At 37.5% G+C, this 20,705-nt stretch overlaps 1 protein-coding gene and 1 long non-coding RNA gene across 3 annotated transcripts; both read left to right on the plus strand.

Moving 5' to 3' along the window:
• Positions 1–155: 155 nt before the first annotated feature.
• Positions 156–3,322, plus strand: LOC142163401 (uncharacterized). Its single transcript, XM_075220684.1, has 3 exons — positions 156–838; positions 1,139–2,530; positions 3,127–3,322. The coding sequence occupies exons 1-3, from the start codon at positions 156–158 to the stop codon at positions 3,320–3,322; spliced, it is 2,271 nt and encodes a 756-aa protein (XP_075076785.1).
• Positions 3,323–9,082: 5,760 nt separating this feature from the next.
• LOC107812078 (uncharacterized) lies at positions 9,083–19,378 on the plus strand. 2 transcript variants are annotated; one of them, XR_012694342.1, is made up of 2 exons: positions 9,083–10,006; positions 19,090–19,378. It is a non-coding gene; the product is annotated as an uncharacterized LOC107812078 (long non-coding RNA). The 2 variants fall into 2 exon arrangements; XR_001654061.2 differs by lacking the exon at positions 19,090–19,378 and adding an exon at positions 11,468–11,752.
• The last annotated feature ends 1,327 nt before the right edge of the window (positions 19,379–20,705 follow it).

Consider the following 20,705-nt stretch of genomic DNA (forward strand, 5'->3'; position numbering starts at 1 on the left):
AACCTTTTACTACCCCTATGCCTCACCAACTTCACTCCGAAGTGTATCAGTATCAAGAAGCAAAAAAAAGAAGTAAGGGATAAAGCCGACGAGTATATGGCGAAGGAGATCCATGAGTTAAAGAAAGCATTAAAAAGTCTGAAACCATTGGGAGTATGGAAGGTTTGGAGTATGAGGATATATGTGTTCATCCCGATGTCGATTTACCCGCAGGATATAAAGTACCAAAATTTGACATGTTTGATGGAAAAGGAAACCCACGAGCTCATTTGAGGTCGTATTGTGATAAGTTAGTTGGCATGGGAAAGGATGAAACTATCAGGATGAAACTTTTTATAAGGAGTCTTACAGGGGAAGCCCTTGATTGGTACACAAGTCAAGATCCACAGAAATGGCGTAGCTGGAGTGTCATGGCGCAAGAATTCATGGACAGATTCAAATTTAACACCGAGACCAACCCAGATAGATTCTATTTGATGATGTTGGAGAAGAAAACAACAGAATCCTTTAAAGAGTATGCCAGGAGATGGAGGGCAGAAGCAGCAAGAGTCCAACCCCTGATGGGAGAAGATGAGATGACAACTACTTTTATTCGATCTCAAACGGATGCAACATACTATAAGAGATTGATAAGCATGCTGGGGCAGAAATTCTCGGAAGTTGTTAGGATGGGAGACGTTATAGAGGAAGGTCTCAAATCTGGAAAGATTACAAACTTGGCAGCACTACAAGCAACGAGTAAGGAAATCCAGTCAGAAACTATTGGAGGAGCAAGTAAGAAGAAGGAGAAAGAAGTATCCGCTGCTATGACCATCCAAGACCGCAGGCCTAACCAAATGTTAACCTACCAAAACCCGTTACCTCAACCTTCATACTATAGCCCATACACCCAAACTCCTCAACCTTATTACCTGCCTTCGCCCATTCCCTATCCTGTTTATAATGCCCAACCAACCTATTATCCACCCCGAGCACCCACATACCCGAATCCATCACATTACCAACCTACATATCCATCTCAACCCTGCTACTAATCACAAAACTGCCCAAATGCACCTAGACCTCGCCCGAGCTTTGAAAAAAAACCAACCAAAACCTATACACCCCTAGCTAAACCTTTAGCAAAGTTGTATGAAAGGTTGAAAGCTGCAGGAGTACTCCAACCAGTCCCAGGAAGAGTTCCCGACCCCCTCCTAGGACGGTATGATGGGACCAAGCATTATGCGTATCACTCTGGTATGACTGGACATGACACACAAAATTGCCTTACTCTCAAAGATAAGATTGAAGAGTTGATCAAAGCAGGAACCATTCAGCTTAAGGGAGCTCCCCCGAATGTGAACAACAACCGTCTTCCAAATCACGATAATACCAGTATTAACATGATATCTACTGATGAAGATCGAAATTTGGAAGGAACAATTGTAACAATTGAAGACGAGAAAAAGGTTGTGTCATCTGCCTTCATTTCTCATGTCAGCACAGTGCAAGTGCGAGCACCAATTGAGGTGGAAATACTCCCTCCGAAAGCCAGGATCATGGCTCTAGTTGCACAGACACCCTCATTTAAAACCAAAGTAGTTCCTTGGGACTATCCGTTTGATGTAAGGAACAAAGGAAAGGCAAAATTAGTTGTAGAAGTTGTTGCTGCAGGTATGATGAGATCCAGTTGGTGTTATGTTCCTGAAGAAGCATCACGAGGAACTTCAAGTAAGGACAACAACCAGAAGAAGTCTGTGACAGAAGCTGAAGCAGAAGAGTTTTGGAGAAAAATGCAATGTAGCGGATACACTATTGTAGACCAACTGAAGAAGACGCCGGCTCAAATTTCCCTCATGTCATTATTGATGAGTTCCGACAGTCACAGGAATGCTTTGGTAAAAGTACTCAATGAAGCATATGTGCTAGCCGACACAACTAGTGACCATTTGGAATCTATGGTAGCCCAAATTCTAGAAGCCCACAAGATTTCTTTTCATGAGGATGAATTGCCACATGAAGGTCTAATTCATAACAAAGCTTTGCATCTCACTGTCAAGTGCAAGGACAAGTTTGTTTCTAGGGTTTTGATCGATAATGGTTCTGCCCTCAATATATGTCCTTTCACTACCCTCAAAGCTTTGGGAATTGACATTGGAAAAGTTCATGAAAGTCATGTGAATGTTAAAGCTTTTGACGGAGCGCAAAGGAGCGCTATTGGTGAAATTGACTTAGCATTACAAATTGGGCCTGTGGAGTTTATCATTGAATTTCAAGTGTTAGACATATCTGCTACTTATAATTTGTTGTTGGGAAGGCCGTGGATTCACATGGCTGGTGCAGTCCCTTCCACTTTGCACCAGAGCGTGAAGTTTGTGTGGAGTCACCAGGAAGTTGTGATTCATGGAGAAGCAAGCAATCCCATTTGCCCCGGGAATTCAATCCCTGTCATTGAAAGTGTGGAGAGGCTGGATGGAGCTACTTTCCACATTGAAGAAATTGTGACTGCTACTCGAGGTAAAGAGATAAAGTTGCCAAGTGTGTTCGGATGGTGGCATCAGAAATGTTGAAGAATGGTTTCGAGCTTGGTCGAGGACTTGGAGCAAGGTTGCATGGAATAGTGGAGCCAATTCAGTTACCGGGGCAGAACAATACCTTTGGCCTAGGCTACGAACCCACTCCAAAAGAAGTCTCGGAGGCTCGCTCAAGAAGAAAAGTGACATTATCTTGCCACAGCCTATCCCGCTGCTAAGCCAGCCATTCCTCAAGACAGTTACTATTCATGAGCTAGATGAAGATGCTGAAGACGACCTCGTTAAAGGAATCATGAGCCTATTCATTGCCGACTGCAATGTGATTTTGAAGGATTGCACTGAGGCGCCAACTATTTGGGATGCCGCACCTGGAGATGTTTTGAACAATTAGACTTGTACCCCGTCCCCGGTTTGCCGGGAGTCTTTGTAGATGGATTGTATTAGTACTTTAAAAAAACACGATTTAAAATTGAGGCCTGAATCGTGTCTATGATTTTTATGTTGTTTGCCTTGATCTTTTGGAAGCTTAAATGCAAAATCTGAATATACTTTTTCGCTTTACATTTAAATTTTTGTCTTTATTAATTTTCTTTCTTTTTTATTTATTTTTCAGCAAACAAATTGATAAAAATGCCGACATCGTGAATGTGACATGCAATGAAACAAGTGAACAAAATAACAAGAAAGATCTTGAAGAATATGAAGAAGATGTGCCGCCTGCAGAATTAACTAAAGAACTTGAGCAGTTTGAGAACAAGTCAAAACCAAATTTGGATGAAACTGAGCTTATAAATTTGGGAGATTCATAGTCTATAAAAGAAACAAGAATTAGTGTCCATTTGACACCATCAGAAAAGGAGAAATATGTGGATCTTCTGAGACAATACATCGATGTGTTCGCTTGGTCGTATGATGACATGCTTGGTTTAAGCACTAATATTGTTTCCCATAAGTTTCCAACGGATCCATCTTGTCCCCCGGTAAAGCAAAAAACAAGAAAAATCAATACGGACTTAAGTTTGAAGATCAAAGAAGAAGTCTCCAAGCAATTTAAAGCAAATGTCATCCGAGTCACGAAGTACCCCACCTGGTTGGCCAATATAGTACCACTACCAAAGAAGGATGGGAAGAACAGAATATATGTGTATTATCGGGATCTCAACAAGGCTAGTCTAAAGGATGATTTCCCACTTCCGAATATTCACATACTCATTGATAATTGTGCAAAGCATGAGTTGCAGTCATTCGTTGATTGCTTTACCGGTTACCACAAGATTTTGATGAATGAAGATGATGCTGAGAAGAAATCGTTTATCATACCTTGGGGGTGTATTGTTATCGGGTAATGCCTTTTGGACTCAAGAATGCAGGTACTACATACATGAGAGCTATGACAACTATTTTTCATGACATGATCCATAAAGAGATTGAGGTCTATGTGGACGATGTCATCATCAAGTCACGGAAGAGTTCAGATCACTTGGTAGACCTGAAGAATTTCTTTTATAGGTTGCGGCGATACAATTTGAAGCTGAATCCCACAAAGTGTGCATTCGGAGTTCTAGCTGGAAAATTATTAGGTTTCATTGTCAGTAGAAGAGGCATAGAGTTGGATCCTTCAAAGATAAAGGCTATCCAAGACCTGCCACCTCCAAAGAATCGGAAGGACGTGATGAGCTTCCTTGGTCGCCTTAACTACATCAGTTGTTTCATAGCCCAATCAATAGTGATTTGTGAGCCGATATTCAAGATGCTGAGGAAAGATGCCACTACCAAATGGACAGAGGAATGTCAACAAGCTTTTGATAGGATCAAGGAATATTTATCTAACCCACCAGTGTTGGTACCTCTAGAACCTGGAAGGCCGTTGTTGTTATACATATCCGTATCAGATAATGCATTTGGATGTGTTTTGGGGCAACATGATGAAACTGGGAGGAAGGAACAAGCCATATACTACTTGAGCAAGAAGTCCACAGCATATGAAGCAAGATATACTTTGTTGGAACGCACCTTTTGTGCCTTAACTTGGGTTGCACAAAAGTTGAGGCATTACTTGTCAGCATACACCACTTATCTCACTTCCAGGATAGACCCACTCAAGTACATCTTTCAGAAACCTATGCATGCAGGAAAGCTGGCGAAGTGGCATATTTTTCTAAGTGAGTTTGACATCGTGTATGTTACTCAGAAGGCCATCAAAGGACAAGCTTTAGCTGACCACCTTGCAGAAAATCCTGTGGATGAAGAATACAAGCCACTTAGGACATACTTCCCAGATGAAGAAGTATTGTTTGCTGGAGAAGACATTTTAGAGGCATATTCTGGTTGGAGAATGTTCTTTGACGGAGCCGCAAACTTCAAAGGAGTTGGAGTTGGAGCAGTATTAGTTTCAAAATCTGGACAACATTATCCAATCTCAGCGAAACTTCAGTTTCCATGCACCAACAACATGGCAGAATATGAGGCTTATAAACTTGGGCTTAGAATGGTCGTTGATATAAACGTCCAAGAGTTGTTGGTTATAGGTAATTCAGACTTGCTAATTCATCAAGTACAAGGCGAATGGAATACAAAGAACATAAAAATCCTACCGTACTTACATTGTGTAAAGGAGTTGTGTAAGAAGTTTATCAAAGTGGACTTCAAGCATGTTCCAAGAGTTCAAAATGAGTTTGCAGATGCTTTGGCAACTTTGTCTTACATGATTCAACATCCAGATAAAAATTACATAGACCCCATCAAGGTGAATGTGCAAGATCAGCCAGCTTATTGTTTCCATATGGATGACAAGCCAGACGGAGAACCATGGTATTATGACATTAAGAGGTATCTCAAGACAAGGGATTACCCTGAAGGAGCAACCAGTACCCAGAAGAGAACGCTTAAGAGATTGGCAAATCACTTTTTCCTAAACGTCAAAATCCTATATAGGAGGACCCCAGATTTAGGACTGTTGAGGTATGTAGATGCCAGGTAAGCAACCAAGCCGATTGAAGAAATACACGCAGGAACATGTGGGCCTCACATGAATGGGTTTACTTTGGCAAAGAAAATTCTACGAGCAGGTTACTTTTGGATGACCATGAAAACAAATTGGATTTGTTTTGTACAGAAATGTCATTAGTGTCAGATCCACGGTGATTTGATTCGAGTCCCACCAAATGAACTCAATGTGACGAGTTCTCCTTGGCCGTTTGCAGCTTGGGGCATGAATGTCATTGCCTTATTGAGTCGGCCGCCTCGAAAGGGAATAGATTTATCTTGGTAGCTATTGATTACTTTACAAAGTGGGTAGAAGCCTCTTCTTACAAGTCAGTTACAAAGAAGGTGGTAGCAGATACCGTTTGCCGATTTGGAATTCGTGAGTCAATCATTACAGATAATGGAGCCAATCTCAATAGTGACCTGATGCAAGAAATATGTGATAAGTTCAAGATTACTCACCAAAATCCCACTCCCTATCGACCTCATATGAATGGAGCCGTTGAAACAGCCAATAAGAACATACAGAAGATATTACGGAAGATGATTGATAACTACAGGCACTGGCATGAGAAGCTACCATTTGCTCTCCTTGAATATCGCACTACAGTCAGAACATCAACTGAGGCAACACCTTATCTTCTGGTCTATGGAACTGAAGCCATATTACCAGCGGAAGTTGAAATACCATCTTTGATGGTCATCCAGGAAGCCGAGCTGAGCAATGCAGAATGGGTAAAGAATCAGTACGAACAACTAATGCTTATTGACGAGAAGAGAATGAATGTTGTTGGCCATGGTCAACTCTATCAAAACAGGATGGTCAGAGCCTTCAACAAGAAAGTGAAACCACGTCAGTTAAATTGGGGCAACTGGTTTTGAAGCACATATTCCCGCACCAAAATGAAGCTAAAGGAAAATTTGCACCAAATTGGCAAGGTCCATACATGGTGCATTGAGTATTGACTGGAGGAGCACTGATTCTAGCAGAAATGGATGGAGAAGTGTGGCCCAAGCCCATCAACACAGATGTAGTCAAGAGATACTACATCTAGAGGCATATCTAGCAACCTCTTTCTTTTCTATGTAATGCTTCTTAATGTAAATGAACTACGTTTGACCTGATTCCCGTTTAAGAGGGGATACGTAGGCAGTCCTGTGGGTTCGATCTCATCATAATAAAAATTCAATATTTTCCTCAAATTGGAAATTAGGGCAGCTTTTGAAGGCGTCGTCATGAGGAGGCATCAGTCATCGACAAAGGATGGTCAAGCAAGACGAATGATGGGATTCCAGATGAGGACGTTCACTTTGTTTCACAAGCATGTCACAATGCAGAATTCGGCAACAACTTTATTTTGTATATATTTATGCATATTTTATTTATTAAAATTGGATTTTTCATCAAAATTTCTTAACTATTCATTCGCCAAGATTCAGTGTTTGGTGGAGGTTACAAGTCCAAACAAAGTGGGAAGCGCAAGATTATCAAAGGCCAGAGCATCACAGTCAACACGAATCAACCTTCCCCCCCTCCCCCAAAAAAAAACTCACAATTTTTTCTTTGTGTGCAGATTTTCAGGATAGAGGAAGCAGAAGAATCAATAACGAATATAAATACCAAGACCCTTTGTCAAGCGGTTTGAATTTTTTATAGTATTTTATAGAAAATTACACCTTTTGGATGATGATGATCTTTAAAATCCAAGTTTGAGATTTTTCTAATGATGATTTTGGAATCTTACAATATTTTTTTAATATATTGATTGTCATTACTTTTCAGCTACTAATTATTTGTAAGTGCAAACTACATAGCACATTGACTTTTAAATGCACTGCACTATTGCTTTCAAATACTTTGCACCATTGCCTGCAAAATGCATAATATAAATGCTTTCAAATGCACTGCACTTTTGCTTTCAAAGGCACTGCAAATGCACTGCACAAATGCTTTAAAAAGTACCATATCATTGCTTGCAAATGCACGATGCAAATGCTTTCAACTACACTGCACCATTACTTTTAAATGCACCACACAATTGCCTTGCAAATGCACCATAAATATTTTTATTACCTTAAACCATTTGGCTTGGAAAGCCTCATCAGTCATTTGGCTTAAACGCCTCAATTACTGCATCATTTGGCTTAAATGCCTCATTTTCATCAATCATTGGCTTAAATTCCTCATTTTTATCAATCATACATAAGTCATCGCTGAAAGGCACCATTTACATGAATCATTAGCTCAAAGCCTCATTTCATTAGTCATGATCAAAGAATTATTTTTAACATACCTGGCTTATTCTATGATAAATTAACGACTTAGAGGTCTCATTTTAATGAAATTATTGTTATGACTTATCTCATTTTTATATCTCATTTACTAACAATTTTACCTAGCCTGTTGAGTTTAGCAGGAAATTTAGCACAAAGTGGAACTTTATCTAAGTAGCAAACCGGGGCAGTTTGCTGGGGAGGAAACCAGACTCGCCAACAAAAGTCAAAGGTCTATTTTCGGATTCCGTTCGGCTTGACTACCAAAATCTTAGCCAAAATCTTTATTTCGACACATTTTCTTTCAATCATGATTCCCAGTATCTGACACCTTGTGTCTCCATAATTCGACACTGGGGCAGCATTTTAGGATCCACATCAATCATTAAGTCCTACTCCATAGCACCATCAGTCTGGAATTACATATGGCTTGATTCTCGTGAAACCTGAGATATGTAGGCAACTCGAAACCAGAGTTCGACTGCAATTATTTTTTTTATCTCCCTTTTGCCCCATTTCAACCTTAATGGTCAGGACAAAATTGGCTACTACATTCAATTTCTTTGCACGAAAACTCTTTCATCATTTTCGGTCAAAGAGGGGCAGCTGTTGATACCCAATTTTGTCCTACCTTTCTTCTGATTAATTTTTTAGTGCTCCCTAGTCATTAATAATTTCATGCCCTATCTTAATTATTTGTTACCTTTTATTATTATTATTGTTATAGTTATTGAAGTGATTAGTCTACTACTACTACTACTATTATTATGAAGATGAACTTTGTCGAAGGTGAGTTTTACACACACACACACACACACACACACACATATATATATATATATATATATATATATATATGTGTGTGTGTGTGTGTGTGTAGAAATATAACACAACATATATAGTACTATATTATACACATATTTTTTGGAGTTTCGTAGAGTTTTTGAAAGACATGTTTATTTTTTTTATGGTTGATATTTTAAAATGATCATAGTTAAAAGATTTTGAAGTATCAAGAATAATTTATAGTGGATATAAATTGCAATCAAATCGTGCCAATCAGTTTGTGTAATTAGCACGATGGACTATTTTCAAGTTGTTTGCAAATATGTGATTTTAATTTTAATCCATACACCTCTACCACTTCTCTAAGTCTTCGAATTCCCTTAAAGGAAGAAATTTATTGAAAATAATTATGAATTTTGGGAGAGATTCAACAATTAATTAGGAGTGATATTTGGCCAAAGGGAGAGAAAAGTTCCATTTTGTGGGGAGAAAGAATTTCATATTTGGATAAGTTTATTACTCAACGTAATTTTATTTTAAAAGATATGATATAATAGTTTTACTGCTACAAATATATTATATTTACTTATTATTGTTTATTTATGAAATTTTTATTGAGTGCAAGTTATAAAGATATGAGAGCAAAATTAAATTAATTGGAAGAAGGAAAATGTCATGGTTTTCGGCCCAAACAAAGCCTTTACATCACCACCTTTCAGCAGCCCATCACTTCTCAATAGCCCAATAACAGATCCAACAGCTCAGGTTTTCCATAACTTAAATCTCCTAACCTCTCTCTATCTCCCTCAAAACAGACGCCCCACTCCCTTCTCCATTTTCAGAAAACTTCCAAGCTCTTATATCTTTCAAGCAGAGGAATGACGCACCATTTTTGTGCAAAAAGATCTCTCTAATCTCATTATGTATCTAAATATTTCAAAGTATATTCCTTTTCCTCTTTCTTGTTTGTGCTTGACAACTTCGAAATCAAATTGAAGCAGACCACAGCTTCGCCAATTTGGGTAAGGACTGGAACAAATCACGCCTTTTTGACCAAATCATGTGATGTATGCAAAGTCCGTCCAAGAAAGATCAACGATCAAATTTAAAAAGTTCATTTTGAATGAAAAATCAAAAATCAAGAATGCCGCCCAACTAACCCTAGAGAGCCCTAATTCATCTCCTATAAATACCAAACTTGGTGGAGATTTTCAGCAATTTTTGAACCCACAACCTTTTTAACATTCTTCTCCGAGCCTCCTTCTCTGATTTCTTACTCATTGGAGCCACGCTTTAAGGGCTCGTTTTGGTCAGCCCCTACTGGTCTCGTTTAACCGAACTAGAGGTGGCGGCATAATCGTTTTGGAATTTGACGATCGTTCGAGGTTGCGGAGTAGAGGCCGGAGATAGTAGACATTGACGCGACCCCAGTTCCTGCACCGCAAAAGGTCAGTTTTCCTTCTAAGTTTTAGTCGCTCTTTATTTTTATTAAGTATAAATTTGTTGTTTTCTTATCCAGTAGAATCATGTGTTAGTCCCCTTTTGTTCTGTTATAGAAGTTCATGGTTCAGTTGTTTTCTTTGTGTAAATCATATATATAGAAATTTGTTTGGTTCACCCATGAAGCATACTCATAAGATGCCGATATTTTCATATTAATTAGAAATTAAAAGGTTTCATATAAAACTTGATCTCAAAAACTAGTTTAATCCGTATCAATCTCTGTCCTATTCAATTTCATTAAAAGAGGAGTAGATCCAAAGCCTTAAGAGCACTGGGTTCACTGTTCCAATAAAAGTTAGATCTAAACCTGCTATTCTGTATTTATTACTTTAAGTAATATATTAGAAATCATGATTTAGAGTTCATTTGTATGTAGAAATTATGTCTTTAAGGAAATTAGTTTTTGGGCATGAGGCATTTCCATTATGGCCGATAAAGTTCCATAAAAATGCTAGCTGTTTTTTTTGTTAAAAGTTACCATGTGTTTTATCATTTATAATTGTTGTAGAAATTTTATCTTGTGTTTTTTTTTTCTATTTTTTATTTCTTATGCAGCAGAGATTCATGCCTTAAATTCTGCCAGAATTATGACTATAGTAACCTATTGCCTTGCATAGATATGTGGAAAGGCAACATGTTCTCTAGCTGTTAGGATTCATTACAAGTTTGAACCTTTAGATGGAAGCCATGTTCGTCCACTGTGTGTATATAAAAAATATCTCATTTTAGTTTGTGATTAAGAACTATTTCTAATAATAAAAACCTTATTTTAACCATAGATTGATTTTGCGTACATTTTGAGAAATCATATTTTCAAGAAAAGGGTAGTATCAATTTGAAATATATGTGTACACGTATAAGATATTCATATAGACTATTAAAGTCTCTGTTAGAATCCATGCTAATAGACAAACTGTAGCTTCATTTGATATTATGTTATGACTACATTTGGTTTATGATCTTGTCAAATGACTGGTTTATGTGGTAGAATAGCATTAAGTCTTGTTAAGCATTTGTCTTATTTGAGGTAGTGTTAGTTTAAGTTAGAAAGAAAACCTTCAGCTATTTTGTTGTATAACTTGTCTAATAGTTTATTGTTTACCAGAAGTATATTCTAAATCTCTAATCTGTGTCAGTTTAATCACCTGGATGTAAATATTTATAGGTTTATGTAGGAACTTACTGTTGAAAACCTTTTCTCTAAGGTTTGATGCTAAAAGTTTTATATGGAATTCTAATGTCTGATATAAAAGAAGCTTGCAAGCCTAAAAAGGTTTTGATAATATGAAAGCTTTGGGTTTTACAAAAGATTTTCTGTGATTATTCTACTCATTTCGAACACTATAAGTTTAAGACTATTTTTACTATTCTTTATTCTCTATTTTTTATTTGCATGTACACTTCAGAGCAACCTGGAGTCTTAATGCAAGACTCTTCCTACCCGCATAGAGTTATCACAAACTATCTTTTTTAATCGCATTGGACAAGAAGAAAACAAGCAAATTTGCTTGGGGTGGTCTATGGCGGTTTTCATTATTCTTTACTTTCTTTGTCTAAATTTCATTAGTTTATGTGATTTAGTTTTGTGTGGAGTTTATTTTATTATTGATAATTAATTTTATCATGTAAATTTACAACTGTGATTTTGGCCAAATATCTTACTAATCAAAAAACTTCTAAGAATTCTATCACTTGGAATATTGGTACGTTCTCTTTTGAGACTTAAAAAAGGCAATGAAACTTTCTTATGCTTGACAACGTGGCTTTTGAATTGAGTTTTGCAAATTTCTTTTTTTCTTTAAATAAATAATTTCAACAACTTCTTGACCTTAGTAAAGTTTGATGACAAACAAAAAATAATTTTCTTTTATTGCGGTTAGTGACAGTTTTTTTTAAAAAAAATGGTCGTTTGCTTCAAACAAATTTATATATGCACATATTAATTAGATTTTAACTTCTTCTTTTTTCACTTAATAATATTTTCAAGTTTAAACTACTCAATTATAAGTTATTGTCTTGTAATACCTTAAATGTTTTCGATAAGTTATTTGACACTTATTAACCTAAGTTCGGCCGGCTAACCGTTATTAATGGATTTTAAAAGGTGTTTTAAAACCTTCCTTTTAAAATATTTAAAACCCTTATTTAGAATCTTTAGGTTAAGAACATAAGACAGAGTTTGACTTAAGCTTTAAAAAATAGGTGTCCTAATTCACCTTAGAATTAATTAGGTGGCGACTCTTTTAAAAATTAATTCAAACTCAAAATCGCTAATATGTTATACTCTAATTTGACCTGGTTTAAGTGGGGTATAACAACATCATCATCAATATTGTCATCTACCTCCTCTCTCGGTGGAAGATCTCCAAGAGGTGCGTTGTTTGCTGCCATTTTGTACCTAAATTAGCGGCACACACAAATTAGTAACACAGAAGGAAAGAAAAACAATACACAAAACTATTTAGATAGATAGCCAAAATCGTTAGCTCCCCAGCAACGACGCCAAAAGTGATCGATGTCAACCCTACACCACTATAAAGTGGCGAGAGCAGTCGAAGCAGCTTTTATCCGAGATGGTCGAGATCGAATCCACAGGGAGCTAGAATTAGGAATTGGATTCCTATCTAAACTAGAAATGCGTAGTGCTCTTAATTACACTTCCAATCATAATTGTTATTTGTTACTTCTACTTTTATACTAAAAAGTTACTAAATTAAACTAAGAATGATTGCTTGTAAGGTATTCTAAATAGTTAAAGAGGCACTAGGGAAGTGACTTTCTCCTAGGTGAATACTTGACGGGATCTAAAGCCTAAGGCAAAGAAGTTATGTTGGGGATTGCGATATAGCCAATGCACAGAATTACTCACTCTATACCTCTCGGTAAGTTGAGTGACTTTGCCCTAATTGACTTTCTCAAGACTAATTGGATGTCAAAATTGTGCAAGCAATATAGGCTCAAGTCGGGTATTACTATCTCTAGGTTTAACCCTTTAATTAGGGCTATCAATCTCTTGATTACACCCCAATTCCTTGTTGGATTGATTTTCCTAGACTCAAGCTTTCTTTCTCAGGAAGAGCCCAAGTCAAATAGGCACAAATTAGTGTTTGCAACCACTAATTTAACATGGAAAATACAAATCAGTCCAAATATCAACTACCCATAAACATCTAAGCCTTAAATCAAAAGACACATCAAAAATCCACACTAGGGTTGAGCAACAACCCTAGCTAACGGGTCTAACTACTCATAATAATGGAAGAAATCAGGAAAATAGATGAAGAATAACCCATAAGATTTAATTATAAACTAAGATAATGAAGATTCAGTGTTAATCTAGCTACAAATTACTCAAAATGGAATTAAAACACCGTTCACGTGCCCTGGAGTCTAACAGATTACAAAAGAAACCCTAAAAATGTGAAAAGAAAGTATTTATACTAGGCCGAATTTTCTGGAAATAATTACCCCTAACGGAGGTACTGTGGTCCGCATAAAATGTACCGTGGACCGCGATGAGGTTTCTTGGCTTGACTATTCACTCTCTGAATCTGGCCACCGCGGGTCGCATAAAATGCATCGCGGCCACGGTGACTTCAATTACGGTCCGAACAAAAAAAGACCGCGGACCGCATTGGCTTCCATCTTCAAACTCCAAGCTCTTTGAAACCCCCTCTCCGTGGACCGCATAAAATGGATTGCAGCCGCGGAGAGGCTACTGCGATCGGAAGAAATCCTCCGCGGACCGCACAACTTGAACACCCAAAAGTGCACCTCTCTGAACTTTTCCACCGCAGACCGCACTAAATAGTCTGCGGTCGCGGTGGGTCCTTTGCGGCTACAGTTGATTTTATGCTGCAGCAGTGCATTGACTTGTTCTTGGTACTTGTGCATGTTTCACTCCTTTTTGAGCTGGTTTTGACTACTTGTCACTTTTTTGACCAAACCTTGTAAACAAGTACAACATGTAAGCCTTTGGGACTATTCTGTATACATTTTTTAATCAAAACTCAAGTAAAAAGGAGTGTAAAATAACTATTCTGTAAAGTGAACCCATTAACCACTAGCTTAATAATCAACAACCTATCATTCACCCTCTTGACATCTACCACTAACTCTCTGAGGTCCCTATCAACTAAAATGCCTACTCCGTTCTTGCCTCCAACACCCCTCAAATACCAGAGCTTATACCCATTAACATCCCGAGCCTTCGTACCCCCCATCTAATCTAGTCTCCTGGACCTTCCTCTTCTGGAGAATCTTCCCCAACTCTATCGACTTCCCCGTTAGTGTCCTTATGTTCCAGGATCCAATTCTCAACCTTATGAAATCCTTACCCCTCTTACCACCCTTGCTCCTCGCCCACTAATCCACCTGAGGACATGACCTTACACTACCATCACTTAGAATATCCACTACACCAGCAAAAATACAGGGATATGGACTAAGCCTAGACTACTACAAATATAGATGAGAAGACGAGGCGTAAAATAAGTAAAGCCTAAATACAAGCTGAAATGTAATGTAACTAGGTCACGCAAAAGGCATGAATGAAACAGGAGTGATACACCTAATGGCAGATAAATGCAAGCAAGCTGAAGGAAATACAATAATCAAGGATAAAAGGCAGCTAACAGAATAATAACAAATAGCAAATTCTAAGCAAGAACGATAGAACCTGGAGTCCCAGCGGGTGTCGAGAGAGGTGATGTCCACAACAGCTATGTTCTGGAAGTTCCCGCACATGTCGTCCAAGGGCTGCTGGGAAATCATCGCCATGCACAAACCCCTACTGTCGTTGCTAGGTATAGGAATCCGATCAACAGCACTAAAGAGGAGGTGCAGAAAGTAAGGTGCCGCTAAAGCTGCTGTCGCCACTAGTCTAGGGCAGTGACCGGAAGAAAGAAAGAAGAAGAGGAAAAGGGCAAGATAAATAGAACAGGGGAAGAAAGAAGAAGAAGAAACGAGAAAGTTAAAGAGAACATAGGGGAAGGAAGAAGAAGCAGAAACGGGAAAGCTAGAAAGCTAGAAAGGTAGAGGTGGAGGCAGATTGGGAGAAATCATAGGAGAGATGAGGAGAGGGAAAAAGAAGCAGAAGAAAAGAGCAAGGGAAGAAAGAGGTGAAGAGAGAGGAAAAGAAGATAGGGGGTGGGGGGCTTACCTGGGTCCGGTGGTCGTCAGTTGTACGCTGGCGGCTGACGGTGGTAGGCAGTGGTGGGGAGTTGGGTCAAAGAGACGTTAGAAGTTAGAAGATAGAGAGGGACGTTAGGGAGAGAGCGAGATAGAAAGAAGAATTACCATAGCCACCAAGTAATAGTCCCTAAAATCTCTCTAAAATATAGACATTCACCTTAAATATAATTCTATTCATAACATTCCCCCTTGAATGTCTATTCAACAAATAATGTGCCTCGTTAAAACATTAACTAAAATAAAAATCAATGGGACAAAAATTTTAGAGAAGGAAAAAGAGTACACATGTTTAGAATTACGCCTTTTAGTTGCCTCGTTAAAACCTTTGCAAGAAAAAACTAGTGGGACAAAACCTTGTAAGGAAAAAAGAGTACAACCCGTATTAACTCCCCCTATGAGAGCACCCATTCACATCCTTGAGCCTCCGGATCCCAATCTTGTACACTAGCTTCTTGAAGGTTGACATCGATAGAGATTTGGTAAACAAATCAGCGATATTATCACTTGAATGAATATGCTGCACCTTGAAATCATCATTCTTGTATATATGTAATATCTTCAATATAATATTGTGGAATAGCTTTTTCAATATCTCCATATAGGTATTCTCGCTATCACATCATCATTCTTATAGTTATATCAAGATACATATGTGCACAAATAACACTTAGGATATGGTACTTTAAGACCAAGAATTGTATATGCTTTAAGCGATTTAAATCCTTCAAGGATGTCATATAAGTCGAGTCATATAAGTCATATAATAGACCTTAATTAGATTCATATCAAGTTTTCATATCATGCTAGACAAATAAGATATCGAAAACTGATTGCACATATCATTGGCTTTATACTTTAAAGTGTTTGAACTGCAGGCCCAAAACTACATGTCTTTCACATGAAACCAATTCTATTTGAGTTGTTTCTCTTCCATTTGGCTAATATTTTTGTGTCTGTATTCGACAGACTTAAGATCTTCATCTATACTTAGCGCTATCATAAATGTAATCGACGAATATTTTATATCGGTTCTAATATTTTTTCATAAAGACATAACATAAATGAGATCTTTTCATTCATTTCAGGTACTTGAACCTCTATTGAAAATTTATGAAGTGTTATGTCATGTGATCTTTTAGATCACTTACCTACTTATTATGATCATTTTGATCATTTGTTCATCTTCTTTATCAAGAATTTTATTTGAAATCGATTTGTCAATACGCTATAAGCGAACCATAGACTTTGTACTTCTAGGACTTATTCTAATAGGAGGATTTATAGTGTGATGATCCAAAAGGTCATCACTTATTTTTTTAAAATGAATTCTACATTCTGAGGCCTTAAAGACCTCTTTTAGCATCACCTCGATTTGCATACTTAGTCCGGGCGCGTAGCCGGAAAGCTTATATGTGAAAATCTGTGAAAAATGATAAATTTTGACTATAAAATGAATTAATTTGACTTCGGTCAAAGTTTTGGGTAAATGGATATGGACTCGTGATTTGACGGTCCCGGAGGGTCCGTAGGAAAATATGGGACTTGGGCATATGCCCGGAATCGAATTCCGAGGTCCCAAGCCCGAGAAATGAATTTTTGAAAGAAATTATTTTCTGAAAAATATAAAGGTTCTTGAAAGTGAAATGTTATGTGAAACCCGTAGTATCGGGCCCATATTATGGTTTCGGAGCCCGGTACGGGTTCAATATGATTTATATGTGTCGACTGTAAAATTTGGTGAAAAACAGAGTTTATTTGATGTGAGTTGAACTTCCGGTTAAAGAGTTGTGAACTTTGAGAGTTCTTGATGAAAATGTTGAGTTTTGAGGTTTAATTCATGATTTTCCATGTTATTTTGATGATGTGATCGCACGAGTAGGTCCATATGATGTTTTTGAGTTTGTATGCACACTTGGTTTGGAGTTCTGAGGGCTCAGGTGAATTTCGGGTAGGTTCCGGGATGTCTTATGCTTAAAACCAGAAGTTGCAGGTCTCTGAACCCGCCAATGTGGTCCGCAAGAAAACGTGTGCGACCGCGGAAGGGGCCAGTGCGGTCCGCGGTCGACCTTGTGTTGTGCGCGGTGGAGGGTTGTGCGGCCGCAATCGACTTTGTGCATTTCGCACAGGGGCATTGGACTGCAGTATCCTCAAGAAGGACTGTGCGGCCACAATCCATTTTGTTCGGTCCGCACAGGGGGTCTGAGAAGGGTATAAATAGACGGGATTTTCAGTTATTTTCATTTTTTAAAACCCCAAAAACATAACAGACGATTTTTTTTTCAAACAAACTTTCTTCTCCAAAACGTTGTTAAGTGATTTCTAACTCATTTTCTTCACTCCTTAACATCTTTTAACATGATTTCAACTGCAAATCAATAATTTTCATGGAAAAATTGGGTGTTTTGGGTAGAACCTACGTTTTCAAAAATTAGGGATTTGGACCTCAATTTGAGGTTCGATTTCAAAAAAAATTATATATTTGGGTTCGTGGGGGAATGGGTAATCGGGTTTTGGTTCGAACCTCGGGTTTTGACCATGTGGTCCCGGGGGCGATTTTTTGACTTTTTGGGTAAAACTTTAGAAAACTCATTTTTATGCATTCAAATTGATTCATTTAGCGTTTATTGATGTAATTAAGTAACTTGTGACTAGATACGAGCGAATTGGTGGTGAAATCAAGGGGTAAAGCTATAATTGAATCGTGAATTGTGTTCGTGGCATCGAGGTAAGTGTTTGGTCTAACCTTAGCTTGAGGAATTAGGAATTGAGTCCTATTTGCTATGTGATAAATGTTAAGTACGACGTATAGGCATAGTGACGAGTATCTATACGTTGGTGTCAAGCATGCCCGTGAGTCTTATTTATGATTTTCATGACTTCGTTGTATTATCCATGCTTTAGAGTTGATTTCTAATTGTTGTGAAAAGTTTGTGGAAGGAATTGTGACTTTTGAACATCGAGGAGCATTGGCTCAAGTTATATTACGAATTGTGAAAGTATATGAGTTGATTGAACCCTTTGGAGCATTGGCTCAAATGGTAAAGTGAGTTGTGAAGTAAAAGTGAATAAGAGAAAGAAGTTATTAAATTGTTCCCTTGCCTAAATTGTTCCCTTGCCGAGATATTGTTGCTTTATTGGTTATATCCCTTGCCGGGATGTTGATATTATTGATGTTGCTCCCTTGCCGGGACTTAATTGTTGAATTGTTGTTCCCTTGTCGGGATTTCTATTATAATCTTATTTATTTCCTTGCCCTATTGTTTGTGATTGTTGTTTGGGTAAGGAAGAGTGTTAAAGCACGAAAGGTGATGCCGTGTATTGTTTGTTTTGTGAGGAAAGAGTATAAAGCACCAAGGGTGATGCCGTGTATTATTGTGAGGAAAGAGTGTAAAGCACGAAGGGTGATGCCATGCCGCACGATGTACCATTCCGTGCCGATTTTATTGATTATATAGTGAGGAAAGACAGTAAAAGCACGAAGGGTGATGCCGTGCACACTTTTATTATATAATTGCTTGGGTGAGGACGAGAGTAAAAGCACGAAGGGTGATGCCGTGCAATTGTTGATTTCTGATTCTTTGTTGATATCCGAGTTATGTTGTTCTTTAATTACTTGATGTCTTTCTATTCGGAATTGTTATCTCCCCCACAACATGTTTCCCCTCCCATATTGACTGGTTATTTTTGTATTTCTTTCCGCTGTATATGTATTTGAATTGCACAAGTTATTTGGTAGTCTGGTCCTAGCTTCGTCACTACTTCGCTGAGATTAGGTTAGACACTTACCAGCACATGGGGTCGGTTGTGCTGATACTACACTCTGCACTATGTGCAGATCCCGGAGCATCTTTTGGACCATAGTGTGGAGGCTACCTTCAGTCCACGCGGAGATCTAAGGTAGACCTGCAGGCGTCCGCAGGCCCTGGCGTCTCCCTCTATCCCTATTTTTCCTATTTCATTTTCCTTATATTCCGGAACAGTGTATTATTATTTCTTCAGACTTTGTATGTAGTAAATCTTAGATCGTCTGGGACACTGTGACACCAGATTTTGGGTGGTTGAGACTTAATTAATTGTAATAGACGCAGATTTCAGATATTTAATTGTTATCTTCCGCTTAATTATTTAAAGTTTCGTTGTTTTCATGTTATCACCTTGTATTTGTTAAAAAGAAGTAATTTGATAATGAAGTAAGTAGTTAAGGATTGACTTACCTAGCTCTCATTAGTAGGCGCCATCACCACTCCCGAGGGTGGAAAATTCGAGTCGTGACATACAGTGAGAATATAGTTACTTTCTTTGGGTTAGCAGATGCTTCCGGCATGCTTTGCAATATATTGCATATGAATTATATTTTTATGAATTTCAAGTTCATATTATCTTCGAGGGTCTAGAGGTACAAATGATAATTCATTCTACATAACTTTTTTCAACTGTTTATCATGTCTCCCCCTCATATTAGAAAAACTAACTTGCTTCCTCAACTTTGGCCTCACCATTGTGCGTTAGGTGTTAATCAAAATATACACCGCACATCAATAGTAATAAGATGAAATTATTTGATTCTTGACCATGAACCTTTTGAAAGGGGAGAATGTAATATACTTTCGTATATAACTTATATCAAACTGATATAGATAACTTTGTTCTTATAAGCAACAATTTAGCTATTAAGTGGAGACACTCAATAAATTATTTTGCTAAACCAGTTGTGATGTAAATCAACTTATCAAGATATACTATCTTGAATAGAAAATCTAGAAATTATGCTCTAAATTAAATTATTGAGCAAGTTACCTTGCAAACACCAGGTTGCGGGTTAATAATAATCGTACATGTAACCATCTCATAGATGCATCTTATGTGGTATACATGGCATGTGAATGGGCACATGTTCACCTTTGATATTTCCAGTGTTCATGGGATTCAAATCCCAATTTTAGTTGGTTTATTAATTAATGAGAACAAACAATAATGAGTGTTGTATAAATAATGTTATTTTTTTGCACATCATACTTAAATTAATATGGCTAAACGAGTTATGCCAACTGGATAAATTATCAATATTGATAAAGTTCACGTTTACACCATGACATGTGCAATTATCAATAAACTCTAAGTTTATTATGATGTGAGTTTCTATATTAATAAACATCCAATTTACTACATCATGTAATTTTACCATATTCTTTATTTGTGTAGTACAAATCAGGCAATAAAGCGGGTAGTTTTTATATACATATTACCCCGCTACAGTTGTAATAATATAAAGATATTAAATCTTTTGATTATTTATAGTTTTAATATAACCAACCACTTCCGCGACTTTAGAAACTCAATAAATTTTTCTAAGACTTACTACAACAGAGTACCTTATTGATAATTAATTTTATTCCTCAAAATAATAATAACTGGCTCTTCAGAGCTCTCAATTAATTTGGTATTACCACA

Source organism: Nicotiana tabacum, chromosome 8 (genome assembly GCF_000715075.1).
Source record: "Nicotiana tabacum cultivar K326 chromosome 8, ASM71507v2, whole genome shotgun sequence".
NCBI classification, from domain to species: Eukaryota; Viridiplantae; Streptophyta; class Magnoliopsida; order Solanales; family Solanaceae; genus Nicotiana; species Nicotiana tabacum.

Coding starts and splice junctions, on each gene's coding strand:
- LOC142163401 (XM_075220684.1), top strand. CDS start 156: ATGGAAGGTTTGGAGTATGAGGATATATGTGTTCATCCCGATGTCGAT. Junction 839..1,138: donor GACCGCAGGCCTAACCAAAT/GTTAACCTACCA, acceptor GTTGTATGAAAG/GTTGAAAGCTGCAGGAGTAC. Junction 2,531..3,126: donor TTGCCAAGTGTGTTCGGATG/GTGGCATCAGAA, acceptor TTTATTTTTCAG/CAAACAAATTGATAAAAATG.